The sequence below is a fragment of the Nicotiana sylvestris genome, chromosome 2, assembly GCF_000393655.2.
Source record: "Nicotiana sylvestris chromosome 2, ASM39365v2, whole genome shotgun sequence".
NCBI classification, from domain to species: Eukaryota; Viridiplantae; Streptophyta; class Magnoliopsida; order Solanales; family Solanaceae; genus Nicotiana; species Nicotiana sylvestris.
Genome location: NC_091058.1, coordinates 4,881,800 through 4,906,905, shown reverse-complemented (window position 1 = coordinate 4,906,905; position 25,106 = coordinate 4,881,800). Strand labels below are relative to the sequence as shown.

The following is a 25,106-nucleotide window of genomic DNA, read 5'->3' as shown; positions in this document are numbered from 1 at the left end:
ACTACTTATTCTCATCCCATCAATAACATCAACGTTTATTATATATTACATTACATCTTCAACGTGGTCTCACATTATCCATTTAAACTGATTTTAGATCCAGGGTTATTATCTTTAACTAGGATTAATCTCTTATCCTTTTATTTAATTAGTTTAACAAAGAGTTTCATACTTTTTGGTCAAACACGTTTGGCCATACAAAATTTTTATTTTTTTGAAAATCAGCGTTTGACCATGAAATTTTTACTTTTCACTTGAAGATGAATTTTGAAAAACTCCAAAAGGTTGTTTTTCAAAATTTTCAACTTCAAATTACTCACAAAAATTTAAAAATAACCCAAAATTATATTCATGTCCAAACACAACTCTAACTTTCAAAGATCTTTTTCATTTGAAAACTAATTTCACTTTTTTTTCGGAATTTTACAATTTTTATGTCCAAATCGTCCAGTGAGTGTAATGGAATGTTTGTCTAGCTAAATAATTGGTCAGTATATAATTGGATGTAAATTGATGGGGGCATAATTGCATCTAGGCTTCTCTAAACTTCACAAGGTGCAATCCATTTCTACATATGACGTTTTCTAGATTGAGACCTTTCTCATTCAATAATAATATGCTTTATCCTAATCTACACGCCTCTTTCCACGACTTCCATTCTCCGACTACATTCAAAGCCAGTTCCACAATGAATATACTATTCAGATAAGACCAACAAAAATCTGATTTGTCATTTGCAAGTTCAGTGTACAAAGTAAACTGCAACATTATTGTGTCAATAACTCAAAATTATAGCCAATTCCAAATTGAATTATATAGCCATCTTTGTATATCACCTTGGGCCACTTGGTGTCGGCTGGCCTCGTTCTAGTCCAAGTTTTGTATCTCATGGGGTTCTTGTGTGCGTCGTAATACCTTTTTTTTTTTTTTTTAAATCCCAATAAAGTTCACTTTCATTTTTTTTTCTTCATCTAAAGCATGTAACTTTTGACATCTTTCTTCATATAAAACTTATACTCTCCTAATTATTTCCGAACTTATCAAAGAATCTCGTGGAACTATTTCTTATACTCGTAATTGTTTGCTTGGTCAAACACATCAGGGCGTACAGAAGAAACAAAAACAGAGACAAAAAGATGATGAAATAGGTCCTTAGGCTATTGATACTTTTCTTCGTATACTTTGGAGAAGTTTTATCGTATGCCTCACGTCGCACAACCGACATTAGTTGTGTGAAGTTACTTTTTGTCTCACAAAATTGTGGACCCCAATCTTACACTTCTGGGTCCATAAATATCTGGTCCATAGAATTACAACAACAACAATATGCCCAGTAAAATCCCACTATTAGAGTCTGGGGAGAGTAGAGTGTACGAAAACCTTACCCCCTACCCCGAAAAGGGCAAAGAAGCTGTTTCCAGAAGACTCTCGGCTCAACAGGAAAGACAATAATATCAGAAAAGAAATAAGAGAAAAGACATGTAACAATAAAAGATACCAGAAAAAAAAATAACTGATCCACATAATTGTAAGACAAAAAAAAAGCCTCATACAACTAGTGTCAGTTATATCACTAGTTGTACGAGACACAAAATAAAATTTTTCCCAAATTTGCATTGAAAGTCAAAAGAAAAGTCAAACACTAAAATAGTAGAATCATCCCATATTAGCTTTTGATATAGGTCACATGCGGAGTGATTGTACACGTGTTTCAATTGTATATACACGTACTCAGATAAATTTAAGTAGAATCAGGTTGCTTCTGATTACTGGTATTTCCTATAAAAAGGCATTACGACTCTTGACTGACAGTCATCAAAGCCAAGTGGAGCTTCTTCTTCTTCTTCTCTTTCTAGTAAGTACAACTCTTTGCTGCAAATCGAAAAAATTCCGATGGCGATGAGACGTGTCGCTTCTACAGCAGCTCGTGCTTTTGCTTCCTCTTCATCATCACCTTCATCCTTAGTTTTTACCAGAGAACTTCAGGTAAATCCATTTATCTTCAATCAGTTTTGGGACTGTTTTTTGCTTTTGTTCTATATGACCTAGTTTTTTCCCCCTTGTTAGAATTTGGCACGGATCATGCCCGATTCCTCGAGAATCAAGTGAAAGGGAACTAGAAAATTTACAGTCTGTAACCCTATAGTTTGGAACAGAGAAAAGGAAGGGAAATGAACAATCGAAAAGTGTGGGGGGAAAAGAAGCACACACATACACACAAAAATAGCATAAAATTTTTATTTTTCAGTTTTTGATTTGTGTAGAAATTAACGACGCTCTACCAATGGGATGTCTGCCATGTACTCCCCCCTTCCCTCACACCAAATGAAATTGCTCTGCTGCTGGATGGCAGAGAGTTACTAGCTTTTCATTAATGCGTCCTTTTTACAGCTGTTACGTGTCAAATAAATTTTGTATTTGGTATACTATAGTGTTGATTTTTTATATGAAAGGTTGCTTTTCCTTAACGGAAAATCTAACGCCGGCAGACCACAACAGTTATTTCCGATCTTTACACGTGATGCTTGTTTACTTGAATTTTCACGTGCGATTTCTGGTCTTTTTATATCAAGTAGGTCCTGAGTGACAACGTTTCACGGGTCTCAAGGACAATGGTAGCAGGGTGCACGCACTAGGCACTCGTGTCATCAATTTTCCAATATATTATTACTCCCTCCGTTTTTAACATTTTTTTTTTCTTCCACATTCAAACATATGTGAACTTAGATCAATATTTTAAAATGTAGACAAGAATTACAGCTTATAGTACTTTTCCTATAGTTTTTGACTATCTAAATTTTAACTCTAAAATATTGAGTTGATCTAATACAATTTATCTTTGAAAATTAGTCAAATTGACTCTCGAAAAGTGTCATATAAATTGAAACGGGAGTGTTTGTACTAGTTCCGATTTGGAAAATCTTGTCTCGTCCTCAGTACAATAATTTCAGCTGGCTGGGTACAAATAAGATCTAAGTGATTTTTCGTATTTAATGAAGTGACAAAGGTGTATTATCTGATTTCCCATGTCTAGTTTGTTTATTAAACTAGAGTACTTTATTTTGTTCTCCCTATATTTCAGGAAAATGGCTCTCATAATTGCCTAATTTATGTGAAGATCACGAAAACTCCTATTAATTGTTAGCTTGAAGGAAATAATCAAAGCTAGTTATACCGAATGTTGCTTATTTTGCTTAGTCTTTCATGGATTTATCAAACATAATAGCCTTTTCAAGCTTTTAATTGCCTTGAGGTGAGCTTGAATTAGCATCATCCCCTAGTCTATCTCTTACAAACTGGTGCATCTACAAGTTTTTAGTAGTCAATTATAAGTTTAACACATATCAGCTTGCTATATGACCGTAAAAATTTCATGTTTGTCTGTCCACTCACTTTTTCTCTCTTCATTATTTTACAGGCTTCCCCTGGTAGCAAAAAGATTGTTGGTGTTTTCTATAAAGCAAACGAATATGCTGAAATGAATCCCAACTTTGTGGGCTGTGCCGAAAATGCCTTGGGGATACGCGAATGGTTAGAATCTAAAGGTCATCAGTACATAGTCACTCCTGACAAAGAAGGACCAGATTGTGGTTAGTTATTGCTCATCTGTAATCTCATATGTTCTATCCCAACCTTTACTCCATTGATGCCTACACATTTCTAAAGACAATTCCTTGGCCCTTCATTCTTGTACGACTATAATCTTACATAAGTCTCTCTGTATGGAATTTGGGAGCATGAATCCAGCTGAAAAGGAGGAGTTCTTTTAATTGAAAACATGCATATATGTGCTTAATTTCTAAATAAACGGCTCATGTGAGGAGAATTGAACGGTCATATCAGGAACGTTTATTTAGATAAAGAGCAAAGCAAGTAGAAAATACCTGCTTTATTAGTGCTGGTCCTTTGTTGCAACTTGCAAGTGAATTATGATGTAAAATTTGGACACTGAGGTAGTTCCTTACAGGAAGGAAAAAAAGAGTGTTTTCCCATGATATACCTGTGTGCATTTGCAAAACATCTATACATCAAGAGTTTAGTTGTAGTTTGATAAGACTACGGGTAAATTTTGTGATTAAGACAAGAATTTATCAAAGTTGCAGAGGCTTGTTTAGTAGAGTGCACATATGGATGCTTTCACTTTCACATAATAGTAAACATTTTCTGGTGGATGACATGCTTAGTATAAATGCTTGATTGATATCATTTATCATGAGAATGGTGCAAGTCTAATACACAAACCGCTGTGTCTTTCTTTTTTACTTTTGAATCATTGACTATGCTCTATAACTGTTACTTAAAATGACTTTTTGGTCAAAAGAAAGAAATTTCTCCTGGGATAAAGTTTTTGTGTCTGTCCATCTATAATTTTTTTTGTTTTGTTCCATGACTTCCTCTCCGCAGAGCTTGAGAAACACATTCCTGATCTCCACGTGTTGATTACTACTCCTTTTCATCCTGCCTATGTCACGGCTGAAAGGATCAAGAAGGCGAAAAATTTACAACTTCTGCTGACAGCTGGAATTGGATCAGATCATGTTGATCTGAAAGCTGCTGCTGCTGCAGGGTTGACAGTAGCAGAGGTCACTGGGAGCAATGTTGTCTCAGTTGCGGAGGATGAACTGATGCGAATCTTAATTCTTGTCCGAAATTTCCTGCCTGGACATCATCAGGTTATTAATGGGGAGTGGAATGTTGCTGGCATTGCGTACAGAGCTTATGATTTGGAAGGCAAGACTGTTGGAACCGTGGGTGCAGGACGCATTGGTAAACTTTTACTTCAACGATTGAAGCCATTTAACTGTAATCTACTTTACCATGATCGTGTTAAGATGGACTCGGAGCTAGAGAATCAAATCGGGGCAAAGTTTGAGGAAGATCTTGATAAGATGCTTTCAAAATGTGACATAGTGGTCGTCAATACACCTCTTACAGAGAAAACAAAGTAAGGTTTCTGTGTCTATTTATTGCTTGGGCAAGTTATCTTTCACCTTTTGGCTTGATGCACAAAACATTTGATATTCTTTCTATATGAACCACTGCCACGAGTTATATTTTCTTTTTGTTTTTCCTTTAATTTTCTCTTTGGAGTTTTGTCAGCATGTTAGAAGTCAGTACGATGATAGATGTTCTCGCCCACTTGTGTTGCCAGAAAAATATGATTGCCATTGGAGTATTTTTTAAGATTCTTGGAGATGATGTAGTTGTTTTTCTCCGTGCTGATTCAGTCTTCTCATGTCACTAAGGTCATGGTTTATTTCCATGCGCTATATGTCAAATTCCTCAAAAATTTTACCATGTGATGCAGAGGGATGTTTGACAAGGAAAGAATTGCAAAAATGAAGAAGGGCGTTCTAATTGTAAACAATGCTCGAGGAGCAATCATGGACACTCAAGCAGTTGTTGATGCTTGTAATAGTGGTCATATTGCAGGTATTTTTAATATCACCCGAACACATAATCAAAGAGATGAGCCCGCAACATTAATATTAAATGACACATCATTCACACATCAAATCATAGATCTTTTCCTTCAATTTCAAAATTTTCTTGCTTATTTCTTTTCTTTCTCCCTAACAAAACTGCTTTTCCTGTTGCTCAATGGAATAATTTGAACTTAATCTACATTGAAACTCGAAATAGTTAGATATCTTGTTGAATTGTGGAATCCTTGGTAGAATAATCATTATATTGACCGCCTTCTTTTTGTTATTTTCCCCCAAATTTAGGATACAGTGGAGATGTTTGGTACCCACAACCAGCTCCCAAGGACCATCCGTGGCGCTACATGCCAAACCAAGCTATGACCCCCCACATTTCAGGGACTACCATTGATGCACAGGTTTGTAAATACTCTGTTTTCTCCAATTTCTTTAGGCTTTGCCTATTCTCTGCTTTGACGACATTAAAATTGAAAACTGAGAAAAGCTTGTGATGGGAAATTTTGTAGTTGCGGTATGCTGCTGGAACGAAGGATATGCTGGACAGGTACTTCAAGGGCGAGGATTTCCCAGCACAAAATTACATTGTCAAGGATGGGGAACTGGCTCCTCAGTATCGCTAAATCACTTATGTACCTTAGGGTTGTGGTCTAGGCTTCTCTGTCAAATAAACTGGCAAGCCGTGTCTGTAATAATCTGATATAATTGGCTACTTATCATCCTTTAGAACATTGTAGTGCTGTTTCTCCATTCGGCTGTAGCGTCACATTTGTGATGTAGACATGTCCCCTTGTGTTATGGAGATCTATGTATAATTCTTCATTGAGTACTCCTATTATGATGGAAATGTTCTTGCTATGGTGGTTGTACTTGTGTTCTGGGCAGTTTGTGCTCGGGAATTCCTCTTATGTATCTCCTTTTTTTTAGATATGCCTCATCTATTATTAAGCATCTTCATGGTGCAGTAGCGAATGACTATATCTTAATTTTCTATGAGATCATTTAATAATTTGTGTGTGGGGGGTTGGGGGGGTGGGGGGGTTGGGGGGGGGGGATTCTATGAACCAATTAACACCCAAGAAGAGCATATCCAAAATTATCATAGGCGCATATTGGAATGTGGTATATTTATATTTAAGTTTTTGTCTGCAATATCAATCATACTATAGGGTACTTCACAGTGATTATTTTTCTCAGAAGTATGAGTGGAATAGGGGACATTCCCTCCAAGCTCCAGTATGTAAAGCAAGTAACCGTTTGAACAGTTGTTCAGCTTGCTCTAGTATATAGCAAGTAATAGACCATTCTTGTATACAAAATTGAAGCTACTGTATATATTGGAAGTAGAAAAGGTAAACTGATCACAAAGGAGAGAGAGCAGGGAGCATACACATGCACAGTTAAATTAGTTAACATCATTGTGTGAAGAAGATGCATCATTCATTTGAATGTGATGTTGTATACTGAAAATATGTGGGATAATCTTTCTCTTGATGCTAGCACCAGAACCTAAATTTACTTTGAGATGATAACAAGTTTCATGCCTCACTGATTTAGACTGTTTTGCTTAAGAAATTCAAGGTCTTTCATTTGCAGCTGAACTGCTTCTTTTGATAATTGCTTGGGCTCTGTATATTTGATTTCTTCAGTTCCATCAGCTACTCTCTTTGCCTTTTCTTTGACAATGCTTTCTACCTTTTGCTGCCCGACTGTAGGAAAGACAGCACTAAGCATGGTACTTAGTAGTTTTTCATCTTCTTCTTCAATCAGATCCCTTCCAAAGCAACATACATATATCGCTTCCAGAGCTTTCTCAGCTCGAATTTCCATGGGGATTTTAGGGGTAGGAGCTCCCAATTTTGCCCGCTTCTGCAAAAGTAATGGAACATCTTAGAAAACATGGGCTTACTTCATCTAAACTTTTTTATATAGTAGTATGCAGGGTAAGGCTGCGTACGATAGACCCTTGTGGTCCGACCCTTCTCCGGATCCCGTGCATAGTGGGAGCTTAGTGCACCGGGCTGCCTTTTTTTTATATTTTAAGTGTATCGGTATAACAATAGTCCATTAACGAGAGCCCAAACATAAGTGTGATATATGATTATTGAACCGTGCACATTATGTGCTTGGTGGATCTAGCGAATCGGTGATTGTAGGCCCTTCCATTAAAGCTCGTAATGGAAGGGCCCATCATATTTTTTTATTTGCTGTTAGCCTTTATATAAACACGCTCTTTGGCTCCTTGAATATAATGCCGTTTTTAGATACAAGAGTGTGATAAATGTTCCATTGACTCAACCATCTTGAGGAAGAGATATAGAAAAGAAAATCTATCCTATATCAATCTTTACATGTGCACCAACTTACTCACTAATTTATACGTATTTTGTATCCTATTATCATGTTCGATATAGGAGTTATTATGTTTAATCGCTAACACATGTATCATGTTAAATTTACTATAGGCTCTGTAAATATCAAGTTACTTGGTACACTGCTGCTAATAGGCTTCTCAATAAGAGAGAGGCAAAGTTATGTTACTTGAACCCTACAATATAGTTGTTGAGTGTGTGTGTCAGGTCCTCCAAAAGTTATGAAGTTTTGGAAGATCTAACATGATTGTGCCAGCATTTTTGGAGAATTCAAGCAACATAGAAGCGGAGTCCCACATCAAAAGAAGGAAACAGAAACAAAAGTCGTAGTACGCTTTGAAGACAGTATCTAAGGAAGAATTATGCTATACATTTTTAGTATTTTACTGATAAGCGTTGAAAGTAATGTAAATGAAAAGAAGCTAAAAATCGTTGGCAAATGAAATCTTGCTGACCTCTCTTGCTTCATTCATCAATGCAATGAAGTTTTGCTCTTCAAATTCAATATCATTTGCTAAACTAAGCCTTGCTACACCCTCCAAAATCTCCTCAGATTTGAGTAAACCAGCTCCCACTGCAGCTAACCAACAGCATAGTAGCACATACAGAGGATCCCCTGTCTATCAATGAGGCAAAAAAAATCAAGGTCAATTTTTCACTTTAGACATTTAATATTATACATAATCACCACTTTTTTTCACAGGCTAGTAACTAGAAAAAGACTTGAACTATTTCATTGTACTTGTATATGACAATATTTCACTAAACACTATGTTTAAGAAAGAAAAATAGACTTTTGGTACATATCAAGAATACCCTTACAATTTGTGATTTTGAATATGTCATAACAATTCCATGACTATAAGAACATGCCACTAAAGGAGAAATAAGACGTTTAAAGTTGAAAGTGTTTAATCTAATTATAAAAATATATCATAATCTTTTTAGAACATACAAAAAATAGTTTCATATAAAATGGAACGACCCACAAAAAAGCATGAGGCTTTGAAGGCAGTGGCAATGTTGAAGCAGCAAATTAGCAGCTGATTCAATAAAAAGTACTATCTCTGTCTTAATTTGTGTACTTCTCCTGGGAGTCAATTTGACTTTTTTCAGTTGCTAAATCAAATTAGATTAGTTCTTGCTTAAGATTAAAATTTAGATATTCAATACAAAAAGTAACATAAGTTGCAGGCCAAACTCACTAAGTTTTGCTCAAACAGTATATTTGGTGTTTTAAATTCATAAAACATATATAAATATTAAATTTAGAACCGGTCATTAATACTTAAAATTGTAGTTCCAAAATCTAGAACTTGAAATCGTCGCTCCGCATCTGCAACAAAAGCTAATAATTGATAAGTAAGCCAGGCACTTTGATTGCAAGTACAAAATTACCTTGCCACGTCGATCTCGAAATTCATAAAAAGCTCTTGAATCAGTAATAGAACACTTGTTACCAACCCGTCTCCTGAACTCAGCAAAATCAATAATATCACCACCAACACCGCCTTCCTCATTCACAATTCTGGCTATGAGACCAACAACAGGGAGTGAACCAACGACCTTATTAACGAAACTGGAAACAGGATTTGTTGTCTCGTCCATATAAGCCTTGACGACCAAGACGGCGCCGCCATTGGAGGAGTTAGAAGCTGCTTTATTATTCCTTGTGCAGGGAAATCTTCTATAGAAACGTTGAAAGTAAAGAAGAGAAGGAGAGATGGGTTTGAAGACGAGGGAGGAACTCGAAGAAAAATCGAGGTTCGTTTGAAGAGAGGAAACAACCACCATTTCTCTGGTGTGTTACATGTGGTGGACGTTCAATCTTTGTTTTGATATTGGCTTTCCCATTTATCTTTTGGGAATCTGACTCTCATTTTCATTATCTACTCTAAATAAATAGTACTCCACTTTTATTATACAGTCAAAATCTATTTACTTTTGCTTTTCCCTTGTGGGTGGTTAGGGGTAAAATAAGTTTTATCTTATCTCATTCTGTAATAGTAATATTTTCATATCATTTTGCAAATTTAATAATGTAATAATTTTATCTAAATTTTTGAATGTTAATTCTGATATGCTATTTTCTTTATTAAATTAATTTTCTTATTATTTTAAATATTTTTTTTCCTATTATTGTATACGTACACTTAAATAAAAATCTTAAATTTTTTATCTTAAATTGATTCTCAAAAAAATGCAAACTTGCTTGTTTCGAAAATATTTCAAAAATTGCAAACCTGTTAGAATGGCTATCTAAAGTTCTAAACCCATCTTATCTTCTTTAAAACATCTACTTTTTTTCCAAAAATATTTCCACCTTTCTCTAGACTGTGTGGTGAACTTTTTTATTTTATTAAATATGTGCATATATATATATATATATATATATATATATATATATATATATATATATATATATATATATAAATAAATAAAATAAAAATCTTAGGTTTAAATATAAAAAACGATACTATTTGTCATTATAATATAATTCATTTATTCACTGCTTCAAGACTAATCTAGGTGTTGATACAATTGTGTGTCCACAAATCATGCAAGTAGTCAGTTCAAATTAAGAACGAAACCGGATTGGTTGTCAGGGGTGGATGTAGTGTTGTGTGTACGGGTTCAATTGAATGCATAATTTTTTATGTGCATAACTTCAAAGATATAATAAGCTCAATGTTAAAATCACCTCTGAATGGTCGTGGCGAACAATGTTTTAAAAGGCGAGAGCATGAAGTAGGGCGTTTTACTTAATACAGGACGAGGCGAAAGCCTCGAGACATGGGGCGTAAGCCCCACATATCTTTAATTTTTTAAATTTATGAAAATAATAGAGCATTATAACACAATAAAATATAAAGATGCATTAAAAGTTCAAGAAAACTAAAAAGAATTAAAGAAACTCATATAAAATAAAATATTTAGCATGCTTTACAAGTATAAATAATACAATACTGTTAAAGTTACTATGAAATATAAATTAACTCCAACCTTTTAACTTTCAAACATTAAAAATTATAATTTCTTACAAAATATTATCAAACTGCATATTTTACGTTTTTAAATGTAAATACACAATAAATTTTTCAATACTGTAATTTAAAATATTACTTCTTCATGAGTAATATAAAATTATTTTTAAATGCTAAAATAAAAATGCATGATAATTTTGAGAGACATAGAATTAAGACATGAAGATCTATCAAGTAAAGATATAAATTTTGGTTATCTATTTTTATAAGAAATACTCAAATAATATACACCCTCGGGATGTTCTCAATTAGTAAATATGCAATAATATGTTTCGTTATTTGAGTTATTTAAAAATTTTATATTTTTATAGATAAAATGAACTTTAATCATTTATTTGTTAAAGAATTTTGAGAGTTAACAGTGCAAATTAGTGAATTCAACACATAAATTGCATATGAACTGTTGGGCGAGTCCCAAACATTAAGCGTTAGACGTGTTTAGAACGTATTATCGGACGCTTGGGGCGTAAGCCTCGTAGTACTAAGTCCCACGCATTAGTCTCGAGGCGTTTTGATAGATTCCTCCTCGAATCGCTACTGCGAGACGAGTCCAAAAATACCTTTTAAAATAGCGGTGGCGAATACTCACCGGCGCAATGCCTCTCTGGCCCCAATTTCTCAGCGGATTGTCGCTTCCTGTAGCAGCAATAGCAATAAAATAAAAAAACAATAAAATTAAAGGCCCTTTTGCGGCACTACTTTATCACTACCCAACACACCCACATTCCCTTCCCATTTTCGTGCAAATCAAATATTCTCCGTCCTCCTCTGGCGCCAGCTGCTCTCTCTCTGTTTCTCTCTCTTGAAGCAACTCAAACTGTATGTAACGGTTCTCTCTCTTTGAAGCAACTCAAACGGTATGTAACGTTTTCGTAATTACTCTACTGTGCCCTTTAAATTGCGAATGCTAATGTTATTGATTTTGCTATTTGCAAATTTCCGTTGTTTTTTTTTTTTTTTGCTGTGTAGAGTGGTGAAGTAGAGAGCGAACAGTGAGTATGGGAGCTTTTTGTAATGAAGACCTCAGTTTCTCTTCCAATTACAACTTCCCTTCGTCTCAAGATCTCAGATTCTCTAAGCAAATCCATGACAACGTCCACGGCAACATCTATATCGACCCGGTATATCTCCGTATATGATTACTTACGCGCTATTTCAATTTAGAGCGGTTTCTTTTTTCTTTTTGGTGCTAAATGGAACTATTTCAATTTTTCAAATGTTATGCTGTGCTTTTCTGCGCTAGGTCATTGCCAAAAATGTACTAGTATATTAGTGAAAATTGATAACTGTTAATGGAATAAATGAGAATTCAGAACTATTTTGACTTGCAGTTCGTAATTTTTTGTTATCCACAATTTATCTATGATAAGTCATTGCCCAAATTATACTCATAATTTAGAACATTGATAACTGTCAATGGAATGAATGATCATTCAGAACTAATTTTAGTTGCAATTCATTTTTAGTTTTGTTATCCACAATTTTTCTATGGTATTCATTGCCAAAATTTTACTCGTATTTAAGAGAAAATTGTTAACTGTTAACTGAATAAATTAATAGAGAACTATTTTGAGCTGTAGTTTTTTATTTTTGTTGTCCACAATATTTTTTTTTTTGAAAAGCCTGTAAAAATAGGAAAGTCATTACGCATATGGCTAAATTTCGTTTCATTTAATGAAAAATTAATGACCATGATAATTAATAAGATGAGATGATTTTTTCTTCATTTATGATCTATTCCAGAATATTGAGGTCAAATTCATATATTTGTTTCGCATGTTTCAATTTGCTTGAATTGAATGGATTAAAACAAATTGTTTTTACCTGTCCTTGGTTAACCTGTGATGCAGTTCTTCAGCTTCCCGTCTAAATATTTTATCCAATATATCAAGAAGAAGTTTTACCCTAGCATTTATTTTAGTGTGTTCACTAGGCAAGAGAGATACTAGGGTGTGATAAGTACAGTTTTCTGATCCTGATTCCAGATCTAAACTCTTAATTCATTCATTCACTTTTCTTATACATGTTCTTAACTTTTTGCTGTGAGCTTTGTGCTAATTACTGTAAGTTTAATCTTTCTTGAATTGCAGCTCTTCCTGAAGTTCATTGACACAGAACAATTTCAGAGGCAAGTCTCTTTATCTTGTACTTGTATTTTCATTATCATCTATTTGTTAGAGAACTCCAAATTTGTCTTAAGAAAATTGAGTGTTGTGTGGCATGGATATGGAAGATTCATATAACTGACCTAAGTAGTTTGGAATTGAGACGTAGTAGTTATTGTTGTTGTCACTTTGTCTGAGTATTTGTATTCATATTGGCTGCAATCTGCTCTGTGACCTTGATGGTCATCTTTTAATTTATTTTTGTCGTTTTGACATTTGTTATTGAACTGTTTTTCTTTTGTTTTCCAGGCTTCGTGATCTTAAACAACTAGGTAAGTTACTAGCCCTTGTCCCCTATTTTTTTTCCTTATGAAATGACTGAGTAGGTAATCCTTGGAAGAGATCTTTCACCATAATTGTTCCCCATTTTTATATATGGTCACAATCTTTGCTTAAGTTAGAACATCAATTATTAACATTGTGATTAAATAGGGGATTTCTAGTGTGATTTGAAGAAGTTTTCCATCTATTATCAACATGTCTCCTGAAATGCTTGGCATCCCAAATTTTAGTTCTTTCACTAAAATTATTAGTAAAATATGGGGTGCCATGAAAGACATGAGTAGCCTGTATTATTCATTAGTCTAAAATGTAAGTGATTTTGGTTAGCGGAACTATGATAAATTTTATAACTATCTTTGGTTCTTGTCTGTACTGAAATTGTCTGCAACTTTCAGCTTCACTTTGTGAATATCAGTGACACTTGATGCACCAAAGAATATATTTATTGCACACTTGGTAGATGAAAATTGTCTGTTTCAGCTTTAGTGGTATCTCATTTGTGATTGCAGTTCAGAATGTCGTGGGATCCTCATAAGGAATATGCAAGATCTCTTCTTTCTGAGTGTTCTATGAAGACATGTGCTATCTAGGTTGTGCAAATTCTGGATATTCATGTAAATGATGACCTAAGAACTCATAATTAGCTTTTAAAACCATGCATGCATATCTTCCTTATGAGCCTCTTGCAAAGGCAGAGGCAAGCCCAAGGGTTTTAAGACAATATATTCTCCTATCACTTAATGGATAAATTTTACCTTCTATTAAAATGATATCCTTGTTATCTGTTGGACAAATTTCAATCATCTATCTTACACTCACTACTTGATGCATCCATTGGCTCTTGCCGGATGCTCAATGTTGGTGGAAACCTTTCAATTACAGGAGTTAGCAGCCTGGTAGTGGCTTGAATTTGTTACTAACATGAGCTCTTGGATGCACTTTCAGGTGTGGCACACATGGTCTATCCAGGAGCGGTGCATTCTAGATTTGAGCATTCCCTTGGAGTGTATTGGATTGCCAGTGAAGCTATCAATAAGCTTAAAACCCACCAAGTATGGTTTTGTGTGTACTATTTAGTTTGGTTTCTCAACTTTGATACTGCCCGAGGGTTCTCATGTAATCCTAATATTCCTTGATAGGGTATGGAGCTTGGAATTGATCACTTTGATATACAGACTGTGAAACTTGCAGGTAAGTAATATAGAATACCTCGTGCATGGATTACTCTTGCCTACTGCAGAATAAATGATCCCCTTCCATTGTGGTTGAATTTCTTAGGTCTTCTGCATGATATAGGCCATGGACCTTTTAGTCACTTGTTTGAACGCGAGTTTCTTCCTAAAGTTCGCAATGGATTGGACTGGTAATACATTTCTGTGGAATGCGTTCTGTTATTTAAGTACCTCTCAAAGATATATGTCATATTCTCATGCTATTCAATTTGTCTTGGCTAATAATAGTTGAATTTTTGACAGAAGATATCTCTTGCAATTTCTGCAACATACTCAATCTTAATTGAAGCTTCTTAGAAATAAATAGTTTTTTGCTTTTCTAGAGCAGGAATGCTTTCATACTGCCTTCTTGGATGCAATTCCTTGGTCAAGCCCTAGTTTTGCCTTTTTAGCTTCAGTTAGTCAATATGGCTCAATCTCGAGCTAACCACTTTAGCGCAGGAAATAAAGATTATGCTTATAGAATACATTATGTTTTGTAAATCCGGAAGTTGTAAGTTAGCAAGGTGAAGAACGTTGGAATATGGTGATTTTATTTAGTGATTTCCGACTCTTCGTGTCTACTCTTGCCTGCTGCTTGTAATGTCGATATTTGAGAAAATCTCTTCCTAGTTAACTATTTTTTTGCTGTTCTAGTTTCTTTGAAGCTTCTTGCACTCATATTGAGGTGATCTCATTACGTGGGGTGGTGCATATCAGTGACCATCTTGTCTTATGTTGTACTTTAGGTCTCATGAGCAAATGTCAGTGGATATGATTGATCACATCGTTGATGAGCGTCATATTGATATTGATTCAGAAACCATTAAAAAAGTCAAGGTAAGATGAATTATTTCGATTACAACTGTGCTACCTTAGGTTTCATGACAACCATGCCCACAACCTATCTTACCGGCTTAAAGAATATGGTGTTTATCAAATTCAAACTTATGCATAAGACTTAGTGATAGTCTTTTGTTCTCTTTCACATGTTTATGCTAAATGGTTGACAAGGTACATCTGACATCATGTGCAATGAGAATGTTAGTTTGCTTATTATATATAGTATTTGTGGAAACTTGTATTGTCAACGAAAGCAAAATGAATTTGACGTGCTCTCCAAGTGTGGTAGATGTTTTGATGATTTGAGCTCTTTTCTTAAAAAGAGGTTGCATTTTTGGCACTAAAACTTGCAAGACATAACTTCTTGTTGGCACTAAAATATTCTGATGATTTACAATACTTTTCAGTGATGTCAGATCTTAGTAAAGGAGTTCTACGAATGTCATGACTACATTGGTTGAGATAATGAAGTTATTTTGTACAAGCTAATTTTTTTCATGCAGCTACAAGACAATTGATCTTACATGCCACAAGTGATCATTAGACTTGTTTACGTTGTAAGCAGGGAGAGTTTTAAATGTGGCCTATTGACATCTATATTCATTGACAGGAAATGATACTTGCTAGTTCCAAGTTTGCATTGACAAAAGTAAGTCTTTCGCTTCCCAGCACACTCAGTTACCAGGAGAAAAAATGGAATCTTAAAATTTGACCGTCTTCATTAAACATGCATTTACACTTTATTCTGAGATTAGCTTTTTATGCTCATCTTGTCACATCATATTCCAATCTTGAACTTGTGCTTTGTTTCAATTTGATTGATTGGTACGTAGAGCTCAAGGGAGAAGCAGTTTTTATATGATATTGTGGCAAATGGTCGAAATGGAATCGATGTTGACAAGTTGGTTTTCTCAACCATGATCATTCGTTCTTTTCTCCCCAACCCTTTTTCCAGTATTTACTGAATGAACTGTCATTGCATGACTGGTAAGGGCTTTCATTTGCTTGCAGGTTTGATTACATTGTCCGAGATAGCCGCGCGTGTGGTCTAGGATGCAATTTTCAGTTCCAGAGGTCTATTCTTTCATCTTCTTGGTTATTATTACGTGGCATCTGTTGATGGATGTCTGAGAGGAAAAATAATTCTTTACCATGTAACTGTCTTCATCTTCTGCAGGTTAATGGAAACAATGAGAGTTTTAGGAGATGAGATATGCTACAGAGCCAAAGACTGTTAGTACTTATGTCTTAGCAGGATTTTATTAGTTTACTCGTTTGACTTGTGGTCTTACTATTTGTATGGATAAATCTTCAGATTTAACGATCTACAAGTTATTTGCCACACGAGCTGATCTACACAGAACTGTTTATACTCATGCTAAAGTGAAGGTACACAGCAAATTTGACAAAGTTGTCCTCTGATTTACCACTAGCATATGTGAAATTTGGAGGTCATCATTTTGTATGTTATATATACTTGTATGTGAAGGCTTTCAATTTGATGTTCCATCATTGCACAGGCAATAGAGCTTATGGTTGTAGATGCACTAGTGAAGGCAAATGATTATCTACAGATAGCATCTCATATAGAGCATCCTTCTCAATATTGGAAGGTTGGCCTGGCCCTTTTTTGTAAGCTTAAATCTCCTCTATTCATGAACCATCAACTTAATTTCTTTATACATGTGGAAGTAGTTAGATGACACCATCTTGAAAACGATTGAGACTGCTCCAGACCCAGAACTGAAGGAATCTAGGGATTTGATCCTTCGCGTTCGAAGGAGAGATTTGTACCAGGTACTGAGGTTATCTACATTGATGGCTGTTGCTTAAGCACGTTATATGAGTATTATGTAACATTTGAAGCTTAAAGTCAATTCTTGTTTTTGCACATGGCAGTTCTGTAATGAGTATGCTGTTCCCAGAGACAAAATAGAGCATTTCAAGGATGTCACTGCACATGATATCATCTGTTCACAGGTAGCTAATATATGGTAGTTTGTAGTGTTTTTGAGAGATTTTAGTAGTTCTGCCGTAATAGTCTTTATCTTACAGAAAAGTGGCTGTGAGAGACTTAAAGAAGAGGATGTTGCTGTTAGCAATGTGAAGATAGATCTGACTCGTGGGAGGCATAATCCTCTTGAAAGGTTTGTCAAAATGGATCAACCGATTACAGTTCTTGCACAGGATTTCTCTGTCCCACTTTCATAACCACTCTGAGCCTCTCAATTTGTTTTGTTTTGTTTGTTTTTCTTTATATGCTCTGGTTGGACGTGTTGCCTCTGCCAGTATCCATTTTTTCAAGGTACAGACTACGGCTTCTATAAGTTTGAGTATCAAGAATTCAATATTTCCTGCCCTCACTGTTAATGATTTTGATTGAAATTCAGGATTATGAAAGTGACGAGAAATTCTCTATACCTGATGATCGTATCAGCCACTTGCTGCCAACATCATATCAAGATATGATTGTGAGGGTGTACTCCAAAAAGCCCCACCTGGTCTGTTCAGATAAGATTTTGCATTTATTTTATCTCTTCTGCTCTGTTAAGTCTGATCTCTGTTCCATTTATTCTACTCAAATCTTCAGGTGGGAACTATTTCTGATGCATTTGAAAATTTCCAATTGAAGACTTATGGAATAAAAGCACAGGTTCATGCAACACCTGAGAAGAAAAAACGTCGTATATGATTTTTGCCCCTCAGTCATCACTAGAAAGTATATTCTACAGTAGATATATTTGATTATAGTATATCTCAAGCAACATATAGCCAATTTGTACAGAACTCTTCAATTGACACGTGAAAGGCCTCTCAAGTCTTATACTAGAGTTTTTGTAGAAAGTTGCTAGCCTTTACTGGAAATTATAATATCCACCAGTTCTGTAACAGTTTTTTGTATTGAGACGTTATTGGAACAACAGATTCTGGTATAGACTTTTGAATATTGCAGAAGCTCATGCTTCCATAGTACCTTCTCTTTTACTCAATGGTTGGTGATTATATATTAGAGGTTTGATGTACCTTCTCTTTTACTCAATGGTTGGTGATTATATATTAGAGGTTTGATGTACCTAAAGTTTGTGTGTTTTCTTAGTTTTTGAAGGGAAGAGCAACAGCTTCGTATGATCTTGGCATTCTCTTATCGATCTTCGGAAACTCTTCACTAGTTATCCCTATGCTTCTTCGTACTAGCTGGCAAATAGTCATGCTTCTTAGTGAACAACGATATCTGGCTTTTCTTATGGTACTTTTTTTCGTGATAATTATAGTTTGACTTTGCATACATACGATTGATGTCAAATTGTATGTGTGAATGATAACGATACCTTCTCTCCATTTACGTTTTTAATCTTCCAAAATACCTTTGCAGACCTTTAGGAGTGGTTGGTTCGTGATAACCCAGGAATTTATAATACAACTGAGACAATATCAAGGGAATTCTCAGTTCGGAGTAAGAATACGCCTGTAGTTAAAGTTTTAGTGGGATGGAGAACGATTAAACAAAGATTTTGTTCCACGTTTAGTTCCTGAATTTAGTGGGAAGTTAAATTGTACCTTTTGGCCTAATTCTAGGGATTCAGATTACAGCTTCCCCCCCCCCCCACGTTAAGATGAAATTTTGAAAACAAGAAACTGAAATTACTGAATATAATATGATAATATAATGATTATGCTCTTCAGAGAATTTTGTGAACAGACCCAATGCAGGTGTTAATGCCTATTATTCATCACAAAAACGACATTTAACCAGCGATCTTGTAGCTTGGATTCACAAGATTATCGAGGCCAGATACAACTTGTATCGAGTCTATCACATCTCCCACCTTCAGATCTGCCAAAAAGTCCTCATTTTCTGTCACATAACCAAACACAGCATATCGACCATCCAATATATTGGCATTGCTAGGAGTCAGCTCACTTTCTTTCAATAGCCAAAACACCTGGCTTGATGCAGAATTATTCTCGAATTCCTGTAAGCAACCATTATCAAATGATTTTTGGTAAATACACAATATGGAATAGGCAGAAGCAACGGAGAAAGTCAAAAAAATCTCACCTCTCTAGCCATGGCCATTGTTCCGAAAGCATTGAACGGGAGTCTTGTTTGAGCCTTGTACAGACCAAGATCCTGTTGGTATTATGCCAGAAAACTTTGTTAAATACAAAAGGAATAAGTAGGAATGTATAGACTATGAAGCAAAGTGAATTCATGATAAAGGCAAAGATAATCAGGAAAATATGAAATCTTTGTGAAGTGTTATCAAGGGCATTTTGCCTGGTTTACTATAGTGGATAATATTCTTGATTGAGTAAGCCTGTGATTGTGTTTCCAATTTAGGTGTGTGTAGTGCTGTGGAAGATGAAACGTGTTTCTTTTCACCGAGTGCTAGTCCATGCCAATGGCTAACACATTGGGACAAGTGGCATTTCTCACCACAGTAACTGGTCTATGGTAATTTTGAAGACCAACGCAAGAAACTGGGTGTATTAGACTTGACGATCGCTTGGCCAACAACGTTTACTCTGATACTATATATAACTTCTACTGAAAAGTTGTGAGTGACAATAAATTATCACGGGTAGGACACCAAGAGGTCAAATTTAGAGGCAAAATGACAACTTCATGGACTTACTTCTAAAGTTTCTCCATAGAATGGTACTTTTTCACCATCCACCATAATCTCCAGAGGTACTGTCCGAATTTTCTCAGTGCTGGGGTCAATAAAACCTTCAGCTGGACCTTCAGGATCTCCTGTCTGGACCACAAACCCGTCCGCTGCAGAACATCCACAACAATGAGTTTCAAGAAGATATACAGGCTGAAAACTACAAAGAGAGCACATTCATTCTTTGCTGCATAGACAACTTATTCCATTGGTTTCATGAAAGAACAGATCAAAAACCATAAGCTTACCTCTTTGAATTTCCATGCCGTCATAGAAATGCCTCTCCACCAAGTCTATAAAATTTCCCGCAGTAACCGGAGCATTATAGCCATCTAGTACAATACGAAATACACATTCCTCCACGTTGGGATTGTCTTTGACTTTGACCTTCATATCAACAGTTGCTCTTCCCTTCAGTAAAGGCATATTTTGATATTCTTCAGGCACTTCATATGGGAATCCATCCACCATATCCTCTTCAACACTGCAGAAATCGAATGCCCCAGGAAGATCTCAGCTGCAGTCAATGACAAGGGGTCTAAATGAGCAAAGCATAATTTTGGAAATTCACCATTTTTAAAAGTCGTCCTTGCTCCTCACTTTCTAATCCTAGAATTGGTCCATAGCCAACAAAAAATAATATTTTGGTAGTCAAACCGGAATAAGTAGCCTACTTAGACATTGATCCCTACAATGACACTTCTGTGTCTCCATTGAACAAATTCTAATAAAATAATTGCTTTCACAAAGTTTCTGTAGAAAAAATTTGTTTTGGACAGAGGTTTTGCTACCTTTTCCATTAGAATACTCTATTAGGTATGCATAGAAAACACTAAAACACTGTACATGGATAATTGACTTTCCTTAAAACCAAGTTACCCAATACATATTCAGGGCAGAAGACCAGAGAAAGTTTTGACTAAGTCGCTGAATGATTAGTCTCTTTCTCAGCCTTACTATCTGGTGAAAAAGGAACATAACCTTATCGTTAGGCATATGTATCTGACTGATGTCAACCGATGTAGCAGTAATTAGGCAACATGCTGATGCATCATCAAACAGAGAATTAGTGCCAGACACGGCATTCCTCCAACTCACAGGATGCATGAAAATGTGCATACAAAGAGCAATGCAGACTAAGCTAGCAATAAATTCTTTATTCTTATAAGTAGACTAACCCCCACTCACTGGGCTTCTAGTTGTTGTTGTTGTTGTTATAAGTAGACTAACCTAGCTATACTTACCCTCCAACATAATTAAGCAATTCTTTCTGTTTAGATACAACAGCATCTCGATTCTTGTCTTCAACAATTTTTTGAAGCTCATCTAACCCAACTTCCAGTTTGTTTAGTAATTCAACGCCGTGGTCAGCCTTTGACTTTGCAAGTCCTGAAACAATCAAGGTTTTCCCTTGCTTGAGAGCTCGGGATGCCTGTCTTGTATTCTACACAGTTGAAATACGAACAACCGTTACAAATCCAAAAGGCTACATAAGGTGCAGATTCAAGCCAATAAATGATTAAAGCGGGAGCATCAAATCAAATGACATCTTACTCTTTCGACAGAATCGAGCGCCTTCACACCAGCAACCTTAAGACTCTCGGTAATATCTTCAAGTGGTTTTTGAACTTCTCTTATTGCCTTGTTGTCTATAGGCAAGGCATACCTCAATAACGCCCCGGGATCCTTAATTGGTGGCCCTGAGATCAATACAGAGACATCTGGCAATGCGGGGGTGCTTGCATGGGCAGGACTCAACAATTCCAAACCAGGCACTCCACTTAACAAACTAACTGACAATGCAACCGAAACTGCACACTTCTTCAATGACAAGAACCAATCTTTCTGCATTTTCAGTATAAAACATTATCAAAACAGTTCCTTAGACATTTAAAACATGCATTTGGGAACTTTAGAAACAATTGCTAAGTGCCGTCTTTTCATTACTTACAAATGCTAACATTGTACAGTTAAGGCATCGGATCCAGCTTAACCCTATACACAAACACACACACATATGCAGTTGATTGTTTTTTGTAATATTAAGTACAAACATTGTGATGTAGTGGATGCAATAGTAAACTACATGACTTAAACTTCAAAATTGGCCTATGCCAAGTGCCCTCAACAATATATTTACCTCAATTTCTCATTTTGAAATTAAACCAAACTTAAACGTATAATTCCCACTAGCTCATTCAAAAGAAATGAATACCCATAAAAAAAAGAAGAAGATAAAACGGAAATGCAAATGAAAAATAAAAATAAAACCTGCCTCTTTTTCTTGGATTTCAGAAGAACGTGAACGTTGTGAAGAACATAGTGGAGCAAAATGGCGGATCGGCCCTTTATTTTGAGAAGGTGTAAAAGGGGTGTAACTGAGGGAAGGCTTATGCTTGATGGGTTTGCTGGAAGTTGTCAATGGGGAAGAAAAATAGTGGCAGGAAACAGAGGCTGCCATTGAATTTACAGGTAGTTACAGTTAAGAAAATCTGGAGGACATTTAGGGTTTGGAGGAAAAAAGAATGACAAATGTAACTGTTAACTAACAGAAGAAAAGAGGAAGAAGAAGAAGACAGAAATGTGGCCAATTATTAAAGGAGAAATATAGATATGGGGATTGAAGATTTTGGTGTAATGGACAGGAGTAAAGTGGCAAGGGATAAGGCTATGACTGGAAAGGATAAAATTGGGAAATACAGAGACTTAAGTCAACCTCACGCTCCGGATAAGATAAGTGTATCAATTCACTTTGGATATCCCACTGGGTTCTGGGCTTTACCACTGAATTGGGCCGGTACAATATAGAAAGAGATTTTTAAGTACATATGCGCTATTGGAAACTTTATTACTCTCTTTACTCAAGTTTCAATTTAATTACCTTATATATACAAATTTATCAATTATATACACTTTAAGAATTAATTGAGTATCCCTTTATATTAGAAATCAATTATTTCTCATCCTTATTCTCTCTCTCCTGGCCCTCTCTCTCTATGTCTCTCTCTATCTCTCAATCTCTAATTCCAGTAATATAGAGCAAAAGAAAATAAAGCAGCAATTCCACCATTGACAACCATTAAAAAGCTTTGAAGCTTTGAATTCGAATTTGGGTTTTTAAAAAATATTATTTATTTGAATTGGGTGTTGTTGTAAATAATTGAGAACTCTCTCTACGTTTCTCTCTATCTCTCAATCCCTAATTCCAGTAATGTAAAGCAAATGAAAAGAGACCAGCAATTCCACCATTGATAGCCACTAAAAAGCTTTGAAGCTTTAAATTCGAATTTAGATTTTCAAAAATCATTATTTGTTTGGATTGAGTATTGTTGCAAACAATTGAAAATTTAGTTTGGAGTTTATATCTCAATTTTGAGGATGTTTTGGTGAAGATTAGACTTGATTTTGGCTGAATTTCAGATTGAAACTCAAAGAAGAAGAAGAAGAAGACATGACATACATTATACTGCAGAAATTATAGTAAAGTTGTAGTAAAATTATAGAAAAATTATATTCTGTTGTTTATATATATCTTTTTTATTTAAATATTGTATGAAAGTTGAACAATATTGTATAAAAATTGTATTTAAGTTGTATGATATTATAGTTATATATAACTGGGTAGAAATAATGTATGAAAGTTGTAAAAAAGTTGTATAATATATAATTAGTTGTATAAATATAAATCAGATACAAAATATACAAAAGACATATTGTATAAAATTTGTATAAAAATTATATTTAAGTTGTATGATATTATAGTTGTATATAACTGGGTAGAAATAATGTATGAAAGTTGTAGATAAGTTGTATTAAATTTTATATATATATAAGTAAGAAGTGTAAAATGAAAATATACAGTAAAATCACACATATGTATAATAAAATTATAAATTTGATTTATTGGAAAAGTAGGAGGCTAATAACCACAAACTATTATACAAGTGGACTCCAAAATCGTTAGTCATTCAATTTGCCAAACCAATACTCCTATTATCTTAATTTTATAAAATTTTGAAAGTTGCGAGAGAATATTCAAAAATATTACTACTGGACTGCTGGTTGCAGTAAAGCACGTGGATGAACGAATCAGATGTACATAATTAATTATGGGATTTTTACAGTGTATACTTTCTTTTTGGATCAGATTACAGAATAACAACGTTAGTAGTGTGTTAGTCCCACCAGCTTGTCACACACCCCACCGCCATTGCATATTTGCATGGGCTGAAGTAACTATGGAGCAGATGAATTTTGAGATTGATTGAGAATTTTTTGGATAGTCTATTACAGGGTTAGGCTATGCGAACTCGAATTTAGAAATCGAATACTACAATTCAGATCATCCATTTCAGTGTTTGAGAATTGCCGATTGTGAATTGCCGTTTGTGAAACAAAGATATAGCACGTACACATTAATTACATAATTCCATTCATCAAACAGGAAGATCAAGCCGATAACAAAAGGTATGGATATCCCATTGTTCAGTAATACCATTGAAACTTTGTTAAGCGATCCAGATTTTGTAAATTGCTTTGCTCTGTCCATGACATGTCGCAGTGTGAGTTGTTGAAAATTGATGCCCAATGAAAACAAACAGATTAGGGAAATGAAAAGGGTGGAAGATCTTGAGTGAAAGGAGAAAGATTGAGAGAAAAAAGGAAAAAGTGTATAACTAAATCCTTTGATTGAAAACACTAATAATTGATTGAGAGCCTTTTAAGGTGGAATGTATATGCTTTGTAAACAAAATTTGTGTAGGTCGGGTAAATAACAAAACATGGATAATTTTGGTAATAAAGTTTCAAATTAGGGGTGGGCATAAAATCCGAAAAACCGAATTCCGACCGGACCGAATTAATTCGGTAATTCGGTTTCGGTTTTTTTTGGTATTTCGATTCAATTCAGTACTAAATTTTCGGTATTTCGGTACAACGGTTCGGTCCTCGGTATTAGGATCTTGACAATTCGGTATACCGAAATACTAAAAATTTAAAAATCATGTAGAAGATTAGGAGTAGTAGACTGCCCAGTAGGGGTGTCAAAATAATTCTGAAAACCGACCGAACCGACTGAA

General features: G+C 35.1%; 4 protein-coding genes across 4 annotated transcripts; 2 read left to right on the top strand and 2 right to left on the bottom strand.

Moving 5' to 3' along the window:
- Positions 1-1,747: 1,747 nt before the first annotated feature.
- LOC104237658 (formate dehydrogenase, mitochondrial) lies at positions 1,748-6,299 on the top strand. Its single transcript, XM_009791841.2, has 6 exons — positions 1,748-1,986; positions 3,419-3,590; positions 4,405-4,945; positions 5,309-5,433; positions 5,730-5,842; positions 5,951-6,299. The coding sequence occupies exons 1-6, from the start codon at positions 1,894-1,896 to the stop codon at positions 6,062-6,064; spliced, it is 1,158 nt and encodes a 385-aa protein (XP_009790143.1). The 5' UTR covers positions 1,748-1,893; the 3' UTR covers positions 6,065-6,299.
- Positions 6,300-6,823: 524 nt separating this feature from the next.
- On the bottom strand, positions 6,824-9,704 carry LOC104237659 (photosystem I assembly factor PSA3, chloroplastic). Its single transcript, XM_009791842.2, has 3 exons — positions 9,212-9,704; positions 8,269-8,433; positions 6,824-7,310 (listed from the first exon to the last, which is right to left on the bottom strand). The coding sequence occupies exons 1-3, from the start codon at positions 9,605-9,607 to the stop codon at positions 6,987-6,989; spliced, it is 885 nt and encodes a 294-aa protein (XP_009790144.1). The 5' UTR covers positions 9,608-9,704; the 3' UTR covers positions 6,824-6,986.
- Positions 9,705-11,441: 1,737 nt separating this feature from the next.
- LOC104237660 (uncharacterized) lies at positions 11,442-18,437 on the top strand. The gene is made up of 20 exons (XM_009791843.2): positions 11,442-11,714; positions 11,827-11,978; positions 12,948-12,985; positions 13,272-13,294; positions 14,250-14,356; positions 14,444-14,495; positions 14,583-14,667; positions 15,265-15,355; positions 15,969-16,007; positions 16,192-16,259; positions 16,370-16,432; positions 16,536-16,591; positions 16,674-16,747; positions 16,879-16,971; positions 17,054-17,155; positions 17,258-17,338; positions 17,414-17,505; positions 17,648-17,663; positions 17,749-17,859; positions 17,949-18,437. The coding sequence occupies exons 2-20, from the start codon at positions 11,856-11,858 to the stop codon at positions 18,048-18,050; spliced, it is 1,416 nt and encodes a 471-aa protein (XP_009790145.1). The 5' UTR covers positions 11,442-11,714; positions 11,827-11,855; the 3' UTR covers positions 18,051-18,437.
- A 563-nt stretch (positions 18,438-19,000) lies between these two features.
- Positions 19,001-22,608, bottom strand: LOC104237661 (peptidyl-prolyl cis-trans isomerase CYP38, chloroplastic). Its single transcript, XM_070167633.1, has 7 exons — positions 22,300-22,608; positions 21,583-21,869; positions 21,273-21,472; positions 20,277-20,512; positions 19,996-20,138; positions 19,419-19,490; positions 19,001-19,332 (listed from the first exon to the last, which is right to left on the bottom strand). Exons 1-7 carry the CDS (start codon positions 22,487-22,489, stop codon positions 19,105-19,107), a joined length of 1,356 nt encoding a protein of 451 aa, XP_070023734.1. The 5' UTR covers positions 22,490-22,608; the 3' UTR covers positions 19,001-19,104.
- Positions 22,609-25,106: the final 2,498 nt, after the last annotated feature.

What these genes read in the sequence shown, in the direction of transcription:
- LOC104237661 (XM_070167633.1), bottom strand. Translation starts at nt 22,489, where the DNA reads ATGGCAGCCTCTGTTTCCTGCCACTATTTTTCTTCCCCATTGACAACT. An exon ending in CGCTCGATTCTGTCGAAAGA is followed by an intron (nt 21,473 to 21,582) that starts GTAAGATGTCAT and finishes TCAACTGTGTAG; the next exon opens with AATACAAGACAGGCATCCCG. An exon ending in TCTATGGAGAAACTTTAGAA is followed by an intron (nt 19,491 to 19,995) that starts GTAAGTCCATGA and finishes TAATACCAACAG; the next exon opens with GATCTTGGTCTGTACAAGGC.
- LOC104237659 (XM_009791842.2), bottom strand. Translation starts at nt 9,607, where the DNA reads ATGGTGGTTGTTTCCTCTCTTCAAACGAACCTCGATTTTTCTTCGAGT. An exon ending in TTCGAGATCGACGTGGCAAG is followed by an intron (nt 8,434 to 9,211) that starts GTAATTTTGTAC and finishes CCTCATTGATAG; the next exon opens with ACAGGGGATCCTCTGTATGT. An exon ending in TGATGAATGAAGCAAGAGAG is followed by an intron (nt 7,311 to 8,268) that starts GTCAGCAAGATT and finishes TTACTTTTGCAG; the next exon opens with AAGCGGGCAAAATTGGGAGC.
- LOC104237658 (XM_009791841.2), top strand. Translation starts at nt 1,894, where the DNA reads ATGGCGATGAGACGTGTCGCTTCTACAGCAGCTCGTGCTTTTGCTTCC. An exon ending in CAAAGAAGGACCAGATTGTG is followed by an intron (nt 3,591 to 4,404) that starts GTTAGTTATTGC and finishes TCCTCTCCGCAG; the next exon opens with AGCTTGAGAAACACATTCCT. An exon ending in GGACTACCATTGATGCACAG is followed by an intron (nt 5,843 to 5,950) that starts GTTTGTAAATAC and finishes GAAATTTTGTAG; the next exon opens with TTGCGGTATGCTGCTGGAAC.
- LOC104237660 (XM_009791843.2), top strand. Translation starts at nt 11,856, where the DNA reads ATGGGAGCTTTTTGTAATGAAGACCTCAGTTTCTCTTCCAATTACAAC. An exon ending in GTTCGCAATGGATTGGACTG is followed by an intron (nt 14,668 to 15,264) that starts GTAATACATTTC and finishes GTTGTACTTTAG; the next exon opens with GTCTCATGAGCAAATGTCAG. An exon ending in CCAAGTTTGCATTGACAAAA is followed by an intron (nt 16,008 to 16,191) that starts GTAAGTCTTTCG and finishes ATTGGTACGTAG; the next exon opens with AGCTCAAGGGAGAAGCAGTT.